This window comes from Anarhichas minor, unplaced genomic scaffold (genome assembly GCF_050575085.1).
Source record: "Anarhichas minor isolate MPS153535 unplaced genomic scaffold, ASM5057508v1 ptg000043l, whole genome shotgun sequence".
NCBI lineage: Eukaryota > Metazoa > Chordata > Actinopteri > Perciformes > Anarhichadidae > Anarhichas > Anarhichas minor.
The window spans coordinates 3,805,963-3,821,649 of record NW_027466489.1 but is presented as its reverse complement, the minus strand read 5'-3'; the positions used below and the strand labels follow the sequence as shown (position 1 = coordinate 3,821,649).

The window sequence follows — 15,687 nt, the reverse complement described above, 5'->3', positions numbered from 1 at the left end:
GGAAATAAAATACAAGTTTTCGACGTGCAGCTAAAATTGAGTTTGTTTGTGTTTCAAGGAGAATATGTTTGCTTTAGTTTTGTGGTAAATGTCCATTGTCAGACAATAGTTTTGTTTAGTTAAGTTTAGAAAGCAACCTCACCCCAACTTGCAGTAACAACAGCTGTTACAGAGCTTTTGGTCGCTCCATCTTCACGTGGAGATGAAGATGAAGGTCATGTGATAAGTTTAAAAGCTCCGGAACCGCTGCTAAATAGACTTTGCTGTTGTCTTTCAAACCAACATGGGTGAGTTACAATAACAGATTTCTTGGTCACTCATGGCAGTAGGAACAAGTTGTGACCACAACATTGCCATATTACTACCTTTTAAATTGTTAAGAGACAAATATAGGTCCAGTATTCACTCTCCTTGTAGATTTGTTTTGGTCTCCACCATCCCCTGAGGGAAATATCTGGCTCTTTATCTGCTAAAGGCACCAGTGTGTTTACCAGCTAGTTGCAAACGTTGTCTTTTTGCCATTTGGGGCTGGGCAGGTGAGGTACAGTAAGTTTTTACAGCGACTTAATACAGCGATGATGAGAACGGTGAGAGTTAACCAAACATAAGTTGCAGAAACAATGAGATGAAAACACTAAAACGCTCCACTGAGCTGAAAGAACTGCAGTCAGGTGATAATTATCTGTGGGTTGGTCACTCCAAGCAGACCTCCTCCCGTACAAGTAGCCATTGTTACGATTGATAAGATAGAAATTGAAAGTGTTTTTGAGCATCAATTCCATGTCAATCAGGCAAACTCCATCTGCTGATATTTCATGTAACACAGTATGAGTGAGACCTCCAGAATAGCTACTAAATGGACTTTGTGGTGAGATTATTTTCTCAACCAATATCAAGAATGTTCATGAAATTTAAGGTGATGTCCCTTTAATAAAAGGTCATGTGATATTTAGTCGTATGACCACTTGAAAGCAACTTAATGACTTTAAATATATTCACAAATAACAACATGTATGTCTATTAAATGTTATCGGTATAAAGGTGTCAGGGTGTGAATTCCCGGTTGAATAGGTTTAACCTGGAGAAATATTCTGTGTATATACTATACATACAAGACAGACATACTATACACTTTGCTAGATATTTGACTGTGATCAGCAAATAAATCATTTGAACTTACATTGACCTTATCCAGGAAATGAATTATTGATTGAAGTCATACTCTATGGAAACCCGCCTGACTTTATCATCTCACCCGCGTATCATCTTAACAGTCTTTTTTTTCATTCATATTGTCTCTAAGAAATTAGAAACTATATGTAACGCAAGACCCACGTTAATAGGAACACGTGAAAACCTAAAAATACACAAAATAGAAGCAAAAAATATAACTGGAGTCCCTAGTTTGTGGTTTAATGTGTTCCTGCCTGTGTCTTTTGCACACTGTCATGTGGGTGTCTTTGGACAGTTGACACAGACAGCATATGTAAAGCAGGGATTAACCAGAATATATTGCAGCATGATATTATTTGACTTCCATCCCTCAGTTCTCTTTGTTTATGAATGTTTCCTGCCATTCTATAGAGTATATGTTTATTTTATTCAGAATATATTCCTAAAGAGTGTCAGAGTGTAAGACCTCTGGGTTCAACCGCATTTTAAAAACAGTTTAAAAAATGGTTTCTCAGAGTGAAAGTGACACACTGAGTCACACACACACACAGGCACACATACACACACAGAGGCTCAGAGCTTCTCTGGAGTTAGCTGAGGAGCTCTTTGAAATATTTAAATGCTGTGAACGTTTTTAATGTGAGATTGATTGAATAGGGTCAGTGTCAGCGTTGCTGCTACCATAGCCGTCTCACAGAGGGCTTCACACCCAGCAAATACTGTATGTTGACGCTCAGCATTTTCATCAAGGATGTGTGTACATCCTGGCTAACTGGCATTGTAAGATATGCATTGTAACAGATGATTTTTGTTGTTGTTGTGAAATTGACTGGATATATGGATCGCAGAAGAGTGAAATGCTTAACAGTTTAACGCGGAGATGGGTTGGCTTTTAAGAGTAAGAAGAAGCTGTCTTTAATAAATTATCAATCTGTACAAATCCAATAAAGTATCTCATGTTTGTTGTGTTTTATTCTAAATGCAAAATAATAAACGGTATTCTGATTTTCCTGCGATACCTCTTTGATATAAATCATACAGTGAATATGAGGTGGCATCCAAGCAGGTCCAGAAGAAAATATTTTGTCTTTTATTTCATCTTTTTTACATTTTCTCTTCATCCTTTTTATGTATAATGCATTGTGTCTTACTCTACACTATTTTCTTACACAATATTTTTCCTTTTATTTATCTGAATGCAAAAATAACACAGATGGAAATATAGCAGATAAGATAAACTCTTTGTGTTCTCTTTTATGGATTATACTTACAGTTTAAGGTTCCTTTTTATAATTGCAGGCCACACTGCAAGCATATTGCATACATTCAGCCTTAATTAGGATTTGATTTGGGCTTGGCTCTTTGCATGTTCTAGATTAGCACTGGGTCAAAGGTGTCCATCTGCAAGAAAAGAAAAGAAAAAGCATTACATCAATTCATTGGACAGCACTTTTCCAGGTTGAAGCCTCATGAAAACCACCAGATTAATGCTTGTCTCTTCTTCCCACAGTTTTCAGGGTAGAGAGGGGAAATGATGCCAGAAAAAGATTCATTAATAATGCAGCGAGAGGCTGGAGCCTCACCACTTTAATTTACATGACGAAAAACCTAGCTGTCGGACCAGCACAATCTTCTCATCAAGTGATATACGATGTATCCAATCAGTGCACGCAACAGTAGAAGAGTTGAGATGTATTTAGCTTTTTGTACATATAGGAGACACAACTGTCAACTTGGATTTTGGAGGGAGGAGAAAGATCAAATGCAACGAGAAAGTAAGAAGAGCTTATCACTGCAGCTTTAGAGATTTCTCTCTCAATGAGCATAGCTAAGTACCGCCCTCTGTTGGCTGAATAATCAAAGAGCAGTTAAAGTCACATGTTTTGCTGTGTTGCCCAAATTAAGTGACTATTTGACGACATCACTAATAAGATTCAATCTCAATTGAAAGCAGATGACCACACTTCAAATGTGTGTTTTTTTTAGATTAAACATCACTGTATTTTTCTCTTATTTATGGAGTTATTTAATACACAACAAACAATCATTTTTGGTTAGTTGCTGTGTTCAAGAGCAGTCAATCACAATAATCCATTAATACTCAATATTGATGTGTCTGAACATGTGATTATAAGACTAAAGAATACATTACCACAGGGGTATTCAATTAAAGTTCAGCGAGGTCCAGTCAGAGAGAATTTCCTTGTGCTAAGGTCCAGAACACCACAATCATGTCTAAGTGCAACTGACTCTCAAATGAAATAAAGAACGTTCAATTGAATAATATCTAAAAAAATATTTATTGTCAGATTTCAAATTGAACTCAATTAATTATAAATAATACAACATCTAATAATAAATCAAGTTTGTTCTCTTATTTCAAGTAAAATAAGGGCTGGATTAAAAAAATAAAATACATAAGGGACTTTATCTTATTGAAACCACTTTCTTCAGCTCTATTTCTCTCTCTGTTAACATCATTGGAAAGTTAATGAATGTGTTAGGATTCCGATCATTGGTTGGGCTGTTAGGTTTATTTTTCTGTGCCTTCATTTCAGATTTGATTGGGTACTTTTCCTCAAAATATTTATGCTTTGTCTCGTAGTGGCACTCCGGGGCGGATCCGCCCTCAGGCCGGCATGATCCGCGGTACTGTCGCACCCGGTTCGGCCATGCGCGCCGTTTACGCCCCGCCTACAGATCGCGCATCGTCAAACAGCGGATTCGCTGCGGGCACCGTGCGGATCCGCACATCGAACGCGCCTATTTTCCCCAGTTCACTGCAGGCAGGTAACAGGCAGCCTACCATTAGGACCCACAGGGAGGCAATACAAAGGGGGTGGGACGCTCACCTGGGCCTTTCCTCCCGAACGCAGACAACCCTGAGCCGAGCAGCTGATCAACCTCGAGGCCAGCCTTTGTTTGGAGACTGATTTGGTAACTTCTTTCTTTCCTTTTTTAAATAAGTTTAAAAGCATGATTTTAAGAGTGCAATTGTAGAAACATGATGCGTTGTTTTTAGGTCATAGCATTAAATCGAAGGTGTGTGAGATAATGGTTAAACACGTGTTATCTGCTAGAGGGGACGGTGGCCAAGAAAGTCTCGTTAATAATCACGTTTACATTGTTCTATCAAATGTTTGTGTAAAGGTTCCTTTTTGTATAATGTTTCTTTTTAGTGTTAAACAAGGACACTAGCGGAGCCAACCACTGTTTCCCCATGCTTATTAGATATAGTGTTGTTTTTTTTTAAACAAATCAAATGACATGTGCGTGTGCGTGTGTGTGTGTGCGCGTAATTTGCCTACAAATTCCTCTATTTACAACTACACTGAGCTCCCTGATGGGAGAGACAGCGAGATCCTTCTTGTGGCACTGGCTCCGGTGACTCAACTAAAATCATAAAACTGATTTACGGAAGCTGACCTGTTGTAACAACAATGTGTGTTCTCAGGAAATGTGGCTCCGCCGCTTCTTGACGGGTGCCGAACTAGTACCGCTCGCCTGCCACAGCTGACGCTTGCCGCTGAAGTGCCACAGACTGCCGCGGAGTGCCACAGAGGTGCCAGTGCCACAAGAAGGATCTTGGCCCTGCACCCTGATGGTGCAGTTTTGCCCCATGTTTGTTGGGGCAAACCCTAACCCGCATTTTAGGTAAGAAACTTTAATACACACAGTTGTTTGAAGGAAATGTTTTCACAGCAACTTAAAGACACATTTGAGAGGGAACCTGTTTAACTTTCTAACACTAGTAGTTTTAATGATATGATTCCGCTTAGAGCTATAATGACCAGATTTGTTTTAATCAATTAAAATACAATCTTATAGTTTATAGAATGAAGTGTTTTTATGAAGAGAACTTAACATGCTATGTAAGCACAAAGGGAGTAAGAACAAATAATATTTGCTTAAAGAAAAGACGCATTACAAACAGTGGTTGCAATCTGTTTTTTTGTTTGTCTGTTTAGATAAAATGAATAGGAAGACTGGGCCTGTCTCCAGCTCCACCTTAAGACGGAGGGCCCGTCAAGATGTTGAAAAAATACTTGGACAAATTAGGGATGACTGCACAGATTTGACTGACTTTCAACTGACACCAGAGAGGGGACCAGCAGGAGAGCAAACGCCTTCTAGAAGCCAGGGGCACAGACCTACTTGGCGAGGGGGGAGGTGTGGATCAGACACCATAGCCTGCTGTGGTGAGCAATAACTCAAACCGCTATAGTCCTTTTAATCGTTTCACTTAATAAAATGTTATATACCACATATATTACATGCAACACACACTGCAACATTGAAGCCAAGCGAATTTATTAGGGTTGCATTACTGGAATTGTATAAAAATGTATGTTTCAATATTAAGACAAATTTCACTTAATCAGTTGTCCAATGAATTTTTAAACCGTATTCTAATGTTTTTTTAACAGCTGCTCAACCCCATATGATGAGCTTAATGCAGAACATGAAACACCAGCTAGACCAATTGATTGCCAGCATGAACTATCTCGCCAGTAAGCAACACACAACTGACCAAGAAGTCAGAAGAAGTTCCCATTTACCTCAGTGGAGGAAGTGGAGCTCTTTGAAGAACGGCTTCAAAATCCCTCCAACTCTCAGCTGAAGAGTGTGGTGAGTTTTTTTTGTTTTATTAAGCATCTCAATCAAATCTGATTAAAATCAATCTTGATTTGAACTATTGTATGTAATTAACACTGGATAATACCCTGTTTGATGAAAATGTATTTTAAAACGTTCTGTGAAGTATCAGATATTAACGGTACTTTTTTAATCCTTTTTAGATTTCCTCCCTGGCAACCATCGGAGGACATGACGCAAAACGGGTAACGTGGAACATCCTTGCCCGCATGTTCAGCGACGATGTTGTCAGGAGCATCAACTGGAAGGGGATAAATGGGAAGAAGTCCTTCAGCCAGATGACGTCGAAGACTTTGCTCCTGCGTAAGTAACTAATATTTAATGAAAACAAATGCAATATTTGAACAGCAACTTCATTCTCTGCTCGGGTAGATATTACTCGACTATCTTTACATAGATTATAGTTATATGATACATTAGCTCTGAATATAGCATAGCAAACCTTTAAATGACAGACAGCCACCAGCTTTTAGACTGCATGTCTGCTGTATGTTGCACTGATGGTTCATGAGTTTTTGTATCATCTGCTTGTGTGACTACAGATGCCGTCAGAAAGAATAATTTTACCCGTGCGGCCACAGACAATGAGGTTGTGAAACACGCAATTAGGTGGTTCAACCTGGCAGCAGACCGGGGAAGCTCCAGGCGGCGTGCCACTGTCAACATCCCCCCCACTGAACAAACCTAAATGTGATAGTGTACATAACAATCCTTGTAAATGGATGTCTTTTAATAAAAAAACTGTTTCTGATATTATTTATGGTTGCATTTCTTTTTTTCCATTGATACATATTCAATATATATGCCGTAATGCCCTTTTTTTGCCTTTTATTAGATAGTCAGGACTGAGAGTTGTGATTAGAACCCAGGGAGCTGCTGAAAGGACTGTTTTTGTTATTTTTTTAATGGAGGATTTTATTTTTACTTGCAGAGTCCATTGTTGGATATAAATGCACTAGGGATTCTACACAAAGTATGCGTTTATGTTCTCTAGTGTAATTGTAGATTTTAAGTCTTGAAAAAATTCAACATTTTATTATTGGAGTATTCACACTTTTATAGAGCAATCTAGATGTTGGTCAGCTTGATTTGAGATATTTCTGTAGTTCGTTAATGGATCTGCTTTGGATCCGGGCCAAATGATTTATGAACGGGTCCAAATCGAATATGGGCGGATACGGGCCGGATCTGGTCTGGATCTTTGACGCACATCCGTTCCAGAGTCGTCCCGCTGTGCAACTAGACTCTGATCCGGACCCGTTTTGCGGATCTGTTCCGGAGCCTATGATACCTCCGGGGCGGAGTCGGTTTGCTATCTGGGAAGTAACAAATATAATTTACTCATATTCTACACTAGAATAGTACATTTAAAAAAAAATACTTATACTTACTTGAGTATCTCTTCACAGGAAGAATTTGTAACCCGTTGTGGAAACACGATTCCATACCGAATCAGTTGATCATTTACAGCACTTACTGGCCAGTTAAGAGGAGTGAAGAGTCAGCAGTCAATGACGGTACGAAACAGTCTGCCACAGTATGAGCAGTGAGTAAAATAGGTTTTTCAAAAATTGGGAATCATCGCAACCACGACAAGTCATTGAGCAAACAGTCATACATGTGTACTGAAAATATTAGGCTGATGGGTATAGTGTGTACGATTAGCTGTGGACAGACGGCTGCACACACGACTGAATGCATGATCCCATACGGGCTCACTCCTGGTGGAGATAACAAAAAATTATGATGTATAGATTAAGCTCCCACATCTAACTAATGAAAATGAGCTCCACCTTATGAACACATTTAGTATGCATCAATAATGCTTAGTCCAATAATATAAAACGCATTACTATGAAAACGGCCACTCTGCATGATACTTTTTGCTCTTATAAGTGTATTTAGATGCTAAGACTTGTACTTTTACTTAAGAAAGATTTTGAATGGGGCACTTTAACTTTCTTTTTTCATTTTACAGTAGCATTAATCTCTTCTAGTACCACTGGCTCCAACCCACCACCTTCCATGTAATGTGTATGTACCCTTTCCCCAACAAGCTCCCTTCAGTCCAGTAGAAGTAGGGCTGATGTACTTTGTGTAGCATGTACCATGTGAGCACAATGCAAACAAAAGTGTTTGACAAAGGGTCCCTCTACAAGTCATGGCCAAAACAATATAAACTCAAATCATTTTCATCACAGCTCCACTGGCCTCATTCATAAAAAGACATTGGTTAGATTGTACGTGCAAAAAAGAGTCAATGTAGTCCTGAACTATAAAAATCAAACTGTTTTTATCTCTGAATAAAATGGACGGAGGAGTGTCATGTCTTAATCTGTTGTCTGCCTCAACCATCTTCTTTTTTATCCAAGTTTAATGTTCTTGTCAGCCTCCAGCTTGTACAAAATGAGTTTTAAAATACTCATGACTTCAGCCTTTACTCTTCAGCATATATCACTTTCAGAATTGATTACTACGCTGTGTTAAGTCTGCCATCTTTTGGCACCGACTTTTCTGGCTGATTTTCAGCATCGTCTGAAAATATCATCAGTCATTTTTCCATTAACATCAAAAACCTTGCCTGAGGGATTAAGTCAATCAAAGTCATTACCTTTTTTTAAATATATTTTATATAATATCTTAAGACACACTTCTAATGACTTTAGGAAGTTATTCATTTAACTCATCAATAGATTGTTTTACTTTCAATCCGTTTACTTTTTTGTTTACTTCTTCTATTTATCCTGTTATTATATTGTGTGTGTTTTTTAAATAACTGCTTTTATCCTGTATCGTACTCAAATAACATGTCTTTGAGTATGTGCTTTACTTAAAAGATGTGCTATATTTGAAAGTTGCCTATAAAATATTTATTATTTTTAAGTATTGTAATGTGTGATCCGGTGATGTATTGTTGTGGGTACTATACCCACAACAATTGTGGGTATAGTAGGTGCAGTATTTTAGAATAGCGCGAGCAAATTAATGGAAACAAAACAAGTAAAAAAACAAAACTTTACTTTAAGAACTCCTTTATCCAAAAAGTCAAATCTGAATATTTGTTATCACTGAACACAGAGTAAAAATTCATTATTTTTGCAGTGCACAAAATCAGACATGTCTAACATCTAGGTTGCAAAATATTTACATTATCACATGAGTCAAATTTGGGAAATTCAACCTCGGCTCCTATAAACTGTCTAGCCAAAATACAGACACTATTATTAAGGACATAAATCCCAATTGAAACCACAATCTTTGATCCCATGGCCATAAAAACATGCATTCTATTATATCACATTTTGTCCTCTAAGGTAACAAGTTCGAGTTTTTTTTTTTTAATGTGGCACTGGGAAAATAATGAAATGCATCACAATCAATGTTGTTGCTTTTCATTGATATTTCCCAGTCTGTGGTGAAAAATAGCATTGACCAGGACTGAAGTTAATAGATCAACTCAGTAAAAGTGTAAAGTAATATTAATACCTGGTAGTTTTTTTTACACCGATATTTTTGTCATCTAAGGACATTAGAACAAATTTCTTAGGGTTAATTTTACTCTGTGATGTGCACAACTCTAAAATCATTCAATAAAAGTAAATCTGTAAAACAGCCTTGCTACCAAAAGAGGTCAGCAGAATCCTTTTTATGGCCCAATCAATGATCTTTAGAAAAGAAAATGTAATTAAACTACAATGATTACAATACAGTAATCTACACTACAATTGTTATTCTATTTCATCACATTGAGCATTGGTTACTATTTCAGTCACAATATTAAGTGCTGATTTATTACAAATATTAGCTGTAATATTTGAAATCATATGATTATACTTGTCTGTTGATGCAGCTAATGTACATATGAGACACAGTTCAATCAGTCTGTCTCTGTGTCAACCAGATGGGTGTTACTCAAGTGTTCTTGAGGATTTCATCATATAGCCTCACAGGTTAAGTCATTTTAAATTAAACATATCAACGTAATGAGAAAAGGTTGATACAATGTTTAAAAAACACACTTCAGTTACCACAGCCACACAGGTTTGGGGGAGGAAATAGGTTGGTGTAACGTACATTCAAATAAATCCAATTAATTAGCTCACATTATTATACACCCACAAAAAATTATACATGAATTCAGATTAGTTGTATTTTCCTACTGACTTTACCAACGTTCCCAGTCTGCCACAAACCAGCAACCCAGCAAAGGTGAACAAAGGCAGAAAATAAAAACAGCAGTTGTTTCTCTTATTATTATTATTATTATATATTAGGATGACAAGTGAAACGAAAACACAAGTTCAAAAATTATGTTTTAAGATCAGTTCTATTAAGTGACTATTATAGTTAATGTGCTGAAATCGTTGCTGTTCTGGGAAACAGGCCTGTTTTCAGCTTTTTTACCGTATGTTTTAGATAATCCAATAGGTTTTTGAATAGTTCATATAATTTAAGAAGTATGACGATTTTCTCATTTCTCAAAGCAACCCCAAATCCTTCTGTTTATCTTAAAAATGTATAACCGCACAATTTGGAGATAGAAGTATTTCTATTTGTTTAATAATTCTGATGAAGCCTTATTAAGAAAATAAATAATGTCCTCATGGTGTTACTATAAAAAGTAAAAAAACTGTTCACACATTCTTCATTGTATTTACAGTTGATTGCAGTGTTTGTGAACACATTGTAGCGGTACAGTAAAATCTCAGACTCCTCCCTGGGGCAGAGGTCTCCTGTCAGCCCTCCCCTACGCTGAAACAGTCGCTCTCTTTCTCCACGTCTACGCCAGTGGCATTTCAACCCCGATGATAGAAGCTGTCGACACTGTGTGGAGTAGGACGTGACATCTGTGATTTTTAAATGTGTATGGTTATATTTGCTCCGGTAAGTGTCATTTCTCCAGTCTTGTCATTTCTACATTTTGCTTGTTGTGATTTCTGCTTCTAGACACTGCATAATACATTGTATGAATTACAATATCAAGTCGGATCTTGATGTTTTGACTTGCTGATTGGTGAAATAATTTGTCAGGTTTAGACTGCAGCTTGTTGAGGCAACATGTGCCACATAGATAAAAGTAAAGAAAAATCTATTCAAAATAGTGAACACAGAGTAAATTTCTCATTCTTGATATGAATATTCTGCATCAGAACTATGAAGATAAAACGACTCACATCTTCAGATTTAATCTGCACTGTACTGCTGTGGCCCCCCGTCAGCACACAGTAAGCAGCTCCGTTAGTTGTCTTCCAACCTTTAAATTATTCACGTTTTGTTTTCAAACCAATTATAGATGTTAATAGCAGTCCAGTAATTTATTGATGTGTATTCATTATGCAGACCTAATACTGGATCAATCAAATGTATGAATTATAAACAGATCCTGATCCTTTTATGACGTTTTTCTTCGTAGATTTTTGCCATCTGTGCTTTTGCAACATGTGGAGGATACTATGGTCACCTCCAGGTTAAAGTGGACTGTGCAGACAGGAGGCAGAGTAACCTCAGCATCAACATTGATTTTGCCTATCCTTTCAGGTAAGGTACTTCATTGTGCATTCCTTTGCTTACATCCTTTGGTTAGGTACTTAGCTTGTGAATATACAAAGAACAAATATTAATTGTTATGAAATTGGGTTTTATGACATTTTGTATTATTTAATCTTTTACAATGAATCTATTAACATGTTTTTATTTATTTAATTTCAAAATGTGAATTAACAGACTAGTTGACAAAGAGTGAAGATTTGACTGGACACCCAGCAAGATGATTTCGGACTAACCAGACATGTCCAGACAATCATCATATTGTCATCAGGGAAGAGCTGCTCTCTTAAAGCTCGCCCAATTGAAAAACAGGAAACCAGACAGCTAAGCAGACGGCCCAATAATAATAAGATGACGACAAATGTGAAGACGCACTGTGTCTTCCACATAATTAATATCCTGAAGAGCGTCTGGCCACCATTACATCTGGATGATGAATGGTGGGGTGTGTCTGAGCTCTTTGATGTCGTACTGCAGCAGTGCAGTTGTGTAGTCGACCAAACCCAAACTCCATGCCTCAGAGTTGAACGCCAAACTGTTAATTAATCGTCCAATTAGAGTAAGCTGACTCATCTGACTTGCCACTGGTGTCAGTGTGTTAGTTCAGTGGTCATTTTTTTTGTTCACTTATAAAAAGCCGATAAAAACGGTGCCCCACACTAACCAGTAATGAGCAGTTTTTAGTTGACTTAGATCATGCAGCATGTATGGACTCCACGCACCATATGGCCGAGGAATTTATGATTTATAAAACAAAATAAGATAAAAATATATATTTCCAAAGATAAATTGTTGTCCAGCAGTTGTAGTACAAAGTGGGAAAGAGTGGTGCAATAAAAAAATAAATACACAAAAAATAAATACACTACAGGAAAAATAAAAAATGCCAAAAGTGTGTGTGTATGTATATATATATATATATATACACCTTTAAAATGTTTGCGGAGGTGTATTTATTTTTTATGTATATAATCTAAGGTAAAATGGTCAGGAAAACCCTGCCATTGAATGTCATGATTAATCCTGAGTGACAAAAGGAAAAGACAAATTGCAGAACTGCTTTTTCACTGGCAGCTTCTTAATACATCTTTTAGAATCTGTTCCTTTGTAAACAACGCCAAATACAGATTTCTCAGCTTTTCATTTATGTTTTTTGAACTTGAACCGTCTTTTTTTTAGTCACAAGTTTGCTAACGAAAGGGCTCTCATAGTGCCAGTGAACAATGGGCGGCTAAAGCGACGACTTTCTTCCACACTGAAGCTCCTCACATGCCAGTTTTAATAGCAACCTGTTTTTATCCATTCACTATAAACCTCTTCTTTCTGTCTTGTAGATTACAAGAAGTGCATTTCAAGGCTCCCTTGTGTGAGGGAAAAAGGGAAGAGGTTCTCTTCCTGGATGGCAACTTTTCCTCATCTGCTCAGTTCTTCCTGACTGTGGGTGTTTTTGCTTTCCTCTACTCTCTGCTGGCAACCATCGTCTATGTCTTCTACCAGAATAAGTACCTAAGGAACAACAGAGGCCCGCTTGTGGTCAGTGAGTTTATACCTTCACCAAAAACATTCCCTTATTAATTAATGTCCACACCTGAATCAGATCCAATATACTGTGATAATGTTTCCTTTCTACTCTTTTGTCCTGAGCAGGATTTTGTTGTTACAGTCATCTTCTCCTTAGTGTGGCTGGTCAGCAGTTGCTGTTGGGCCAAAACTGTTTCTGATATCAAGACGGCCACAAACCCAACTCAGGTGCTGCTGCTCATCTCAGCTTGCAGAGCCCAGGAGAACAAATGTACGGCCACCCAGGAGCCTCTCTGGTCACGGCTTAATACATCTGCGGTAGGTGTTAAGTCTACAAATGAAGCATTGAAACACAAAACTGGATAAAACAGGCTATTCACGCCTTCTTCTATCTCCAGGTTTTTGGTTTTGTAAACGTCGTCCTCTGGGTTGGAAATATTTGGTTTGTCTTCAAAGAAACATGCTGGTACAAGACAGGTCAGAGATATCCAACAAGGAGTGCTTCTGGGAAACGCACCAGTGAAATGCGACAGCGGCTCTACAATGAGAGCAGTTTCGAGCAGCCGGAGGAGGGCGTTGGTCCACAACTCTACAGACAAGACAGTTTCAATCTGCAGGTCGGCAGACAAGGTAGCCTCAACCAGGCACAAGTAAGCTTGAGCTTACCGCCTGCATATCTTGGCAAACCGGTAATTTATAACGAAGAGAATGAAGTGGCTTCTCAAGGCCCGATGATATTTGTCAACGAGGTGTGATTTAGCTGTTAGTATAGTGCCGTACATGGTGAATGAGATGGGGGAGTTATTATTACCTAAAATGAAAATAAAACACTGGTGGTAAATATTTGGCAAATATGGCCTTCATAATGTGATGTAATATTTATATTATAACTTTTGAAATTATGAAATTGAAAGTCATTACTTAATGCTTTGTTTGTTTGTATTTATTTTCAAGATGAGCTTTGTAAATAACCAGACATAGAGTGCTCAATGCATTTAAGACAATTGAAAAAAGAAAAATCGTAAAAATATGTTGTAATATTATTGCCATCAAACATTATGTCCCAGTCATTGATAAGGACATCACCAGGACAAAAGGACAAAAATCATTACACGCCGTTTTTTAAAATCTAATAATTATACTTGATGAACAATGAAATATTGACATAATATAAAACAGCAGTGACATAGCGGTTGCAAAATAAAATAGAGCCTATAATATAACTGCTATAGTTAAGAGAAAATGATAGACATGTAATGATGTAATATTTTTGTGTACATTATGTATGTATATTATGTTGGTATGGTGTAATACAAAGTATTTACAAGTATCCATTAACTGTGTTAAATAAAGGATTTACTCAAGTGATGCAAAGTGTTGTGGTAGCACTCGGTCTGGTCTGCAGGAAAATGCTCTGTGGTGGTGCAACTTAGTTTAATTACCTACGTTATTCATTATTTTTAATTATTTACAGATGATTTTACAAGCTAATCGTTTTATAGTTCATTCGTATTTCCCTGTGTCACAGTATGCTTTTATCTTGACCATCAATTCCAAATCCCCAAAAAGCCATTAAAATAAAATTTCAATGAATAAATGTCCAGTGATCTAGTCGTTGTTTGCATGGCCTTAGGACTTAGGTGTTGATATTTAACTAATTTCACTTGTTTCATTAAACGTCTTAATTCTTTACCTCTACATCAATGAGCTTTTTCTTATTTCCTTTTCTGTTATATATCATGTTACACATTCCGCACTTCAAGGTTTGACAGAAAACGTTTAGTATCAGTATCAGTTTGGAAATATCTCTAACCAAAGTGCTCGAGTTCTCTCTATAAATATCTAATGTTTGATTGTGACATATAATCCCTTTGTCATTACTGATGGATTATGATCAATGTGGCACTCCGGTGTCTTTATCAGTCCTTGCTTTTTAAAAAATATTGATTTCGAATGGATACTGAACTTTTTATTTTGTCCGTATTTATGTATATTCGCATTTTATGATACATATGTCAAAGCTGAAGAATTATCTTCTAAAAACATATGTTGCATGTTGAAGTCCTCGTGTTACACTCAAACCTTTTTTGTCACAGTCCTCTGCCCACTGCGAGACTAATAAAGGATTATTTTATCTTATCTCATCTTATGCTGATAATTAAAACTATAGTGTCATACAAGAATATGATGCCTGTATAATTCATAGAATGCAGCCCAAAATGTGAACAGTATTAAGCATTCAAGTTCATGTCAGGTGTTACATTGTGTTTGTTGTTTTAATTGTAGTGTGGATGAAGTGTTGCTTTGCATGCTCTTTCAGTGATTCTCTGGTTTTCTGTAACTGACATCAAAGTGGGTGTATTCACTGTGGAGCTGGTGTTGCCACGGTTTTTCCTTTATGGTGTCAGCCTCTTAATTTCCATGGAAAAAGGAACAGAGCAGAGGAGACTGAAAGTGAGGAAATGCTAAAAAGGAAATGTGGTTAACCGATATAGAGAATGAGTAATGAGTGTTGACTTTCATGGGGACACCGGCGTAGACGTTGAAGCATGTTTCACACGATGTATCATGATTATCTCAAAGGCTGAAGGGATAATCCCTCAGGGTGTCCGTTACATCCTTTCTAAAACAGTTAACATACTAACTAATGCACAAAACCTCTTGCCGCTCCAATTATATCGTACAACCTGTAGAGTTTGAAATGAGCTTGGTTTGCTTACAGTAAGTGACAAATGAATCTCATCAGTAAAGTAGAGAAGTATTGCTATTTAATTCAAGAGTTCATAAAAC

The 15,687-nt window shown here is 37.2% G+C and overlaps 1 protein-coding gene across 1 annotated transcript; it reads left to right on the top strand.

The window, feature by feature from the left end:
* Window positions 1-10,689: 10,689 nt before the first annotated feature.
* synprb (synaptoporin b) lies at window positions 10,690-13,652 on the top strand. The gene is made up of 5 exons (XM_076110943.1): window positions 10,690-10,713; window positions 11,243-11,367; window positions 12,711-12,909; window positions 13,024-13,215; window positions 13,296-13,652. Exons 1-5 carry the CDS (start codon window positions 10,690-10,692, stop codon window positions 13,650-13,652), a joined length of 897 nt encoding a protein of 298 aa, XP_075967058.1.
* Window positions 13,653-15,687: the final 2,035 nt, after the last annotated feature.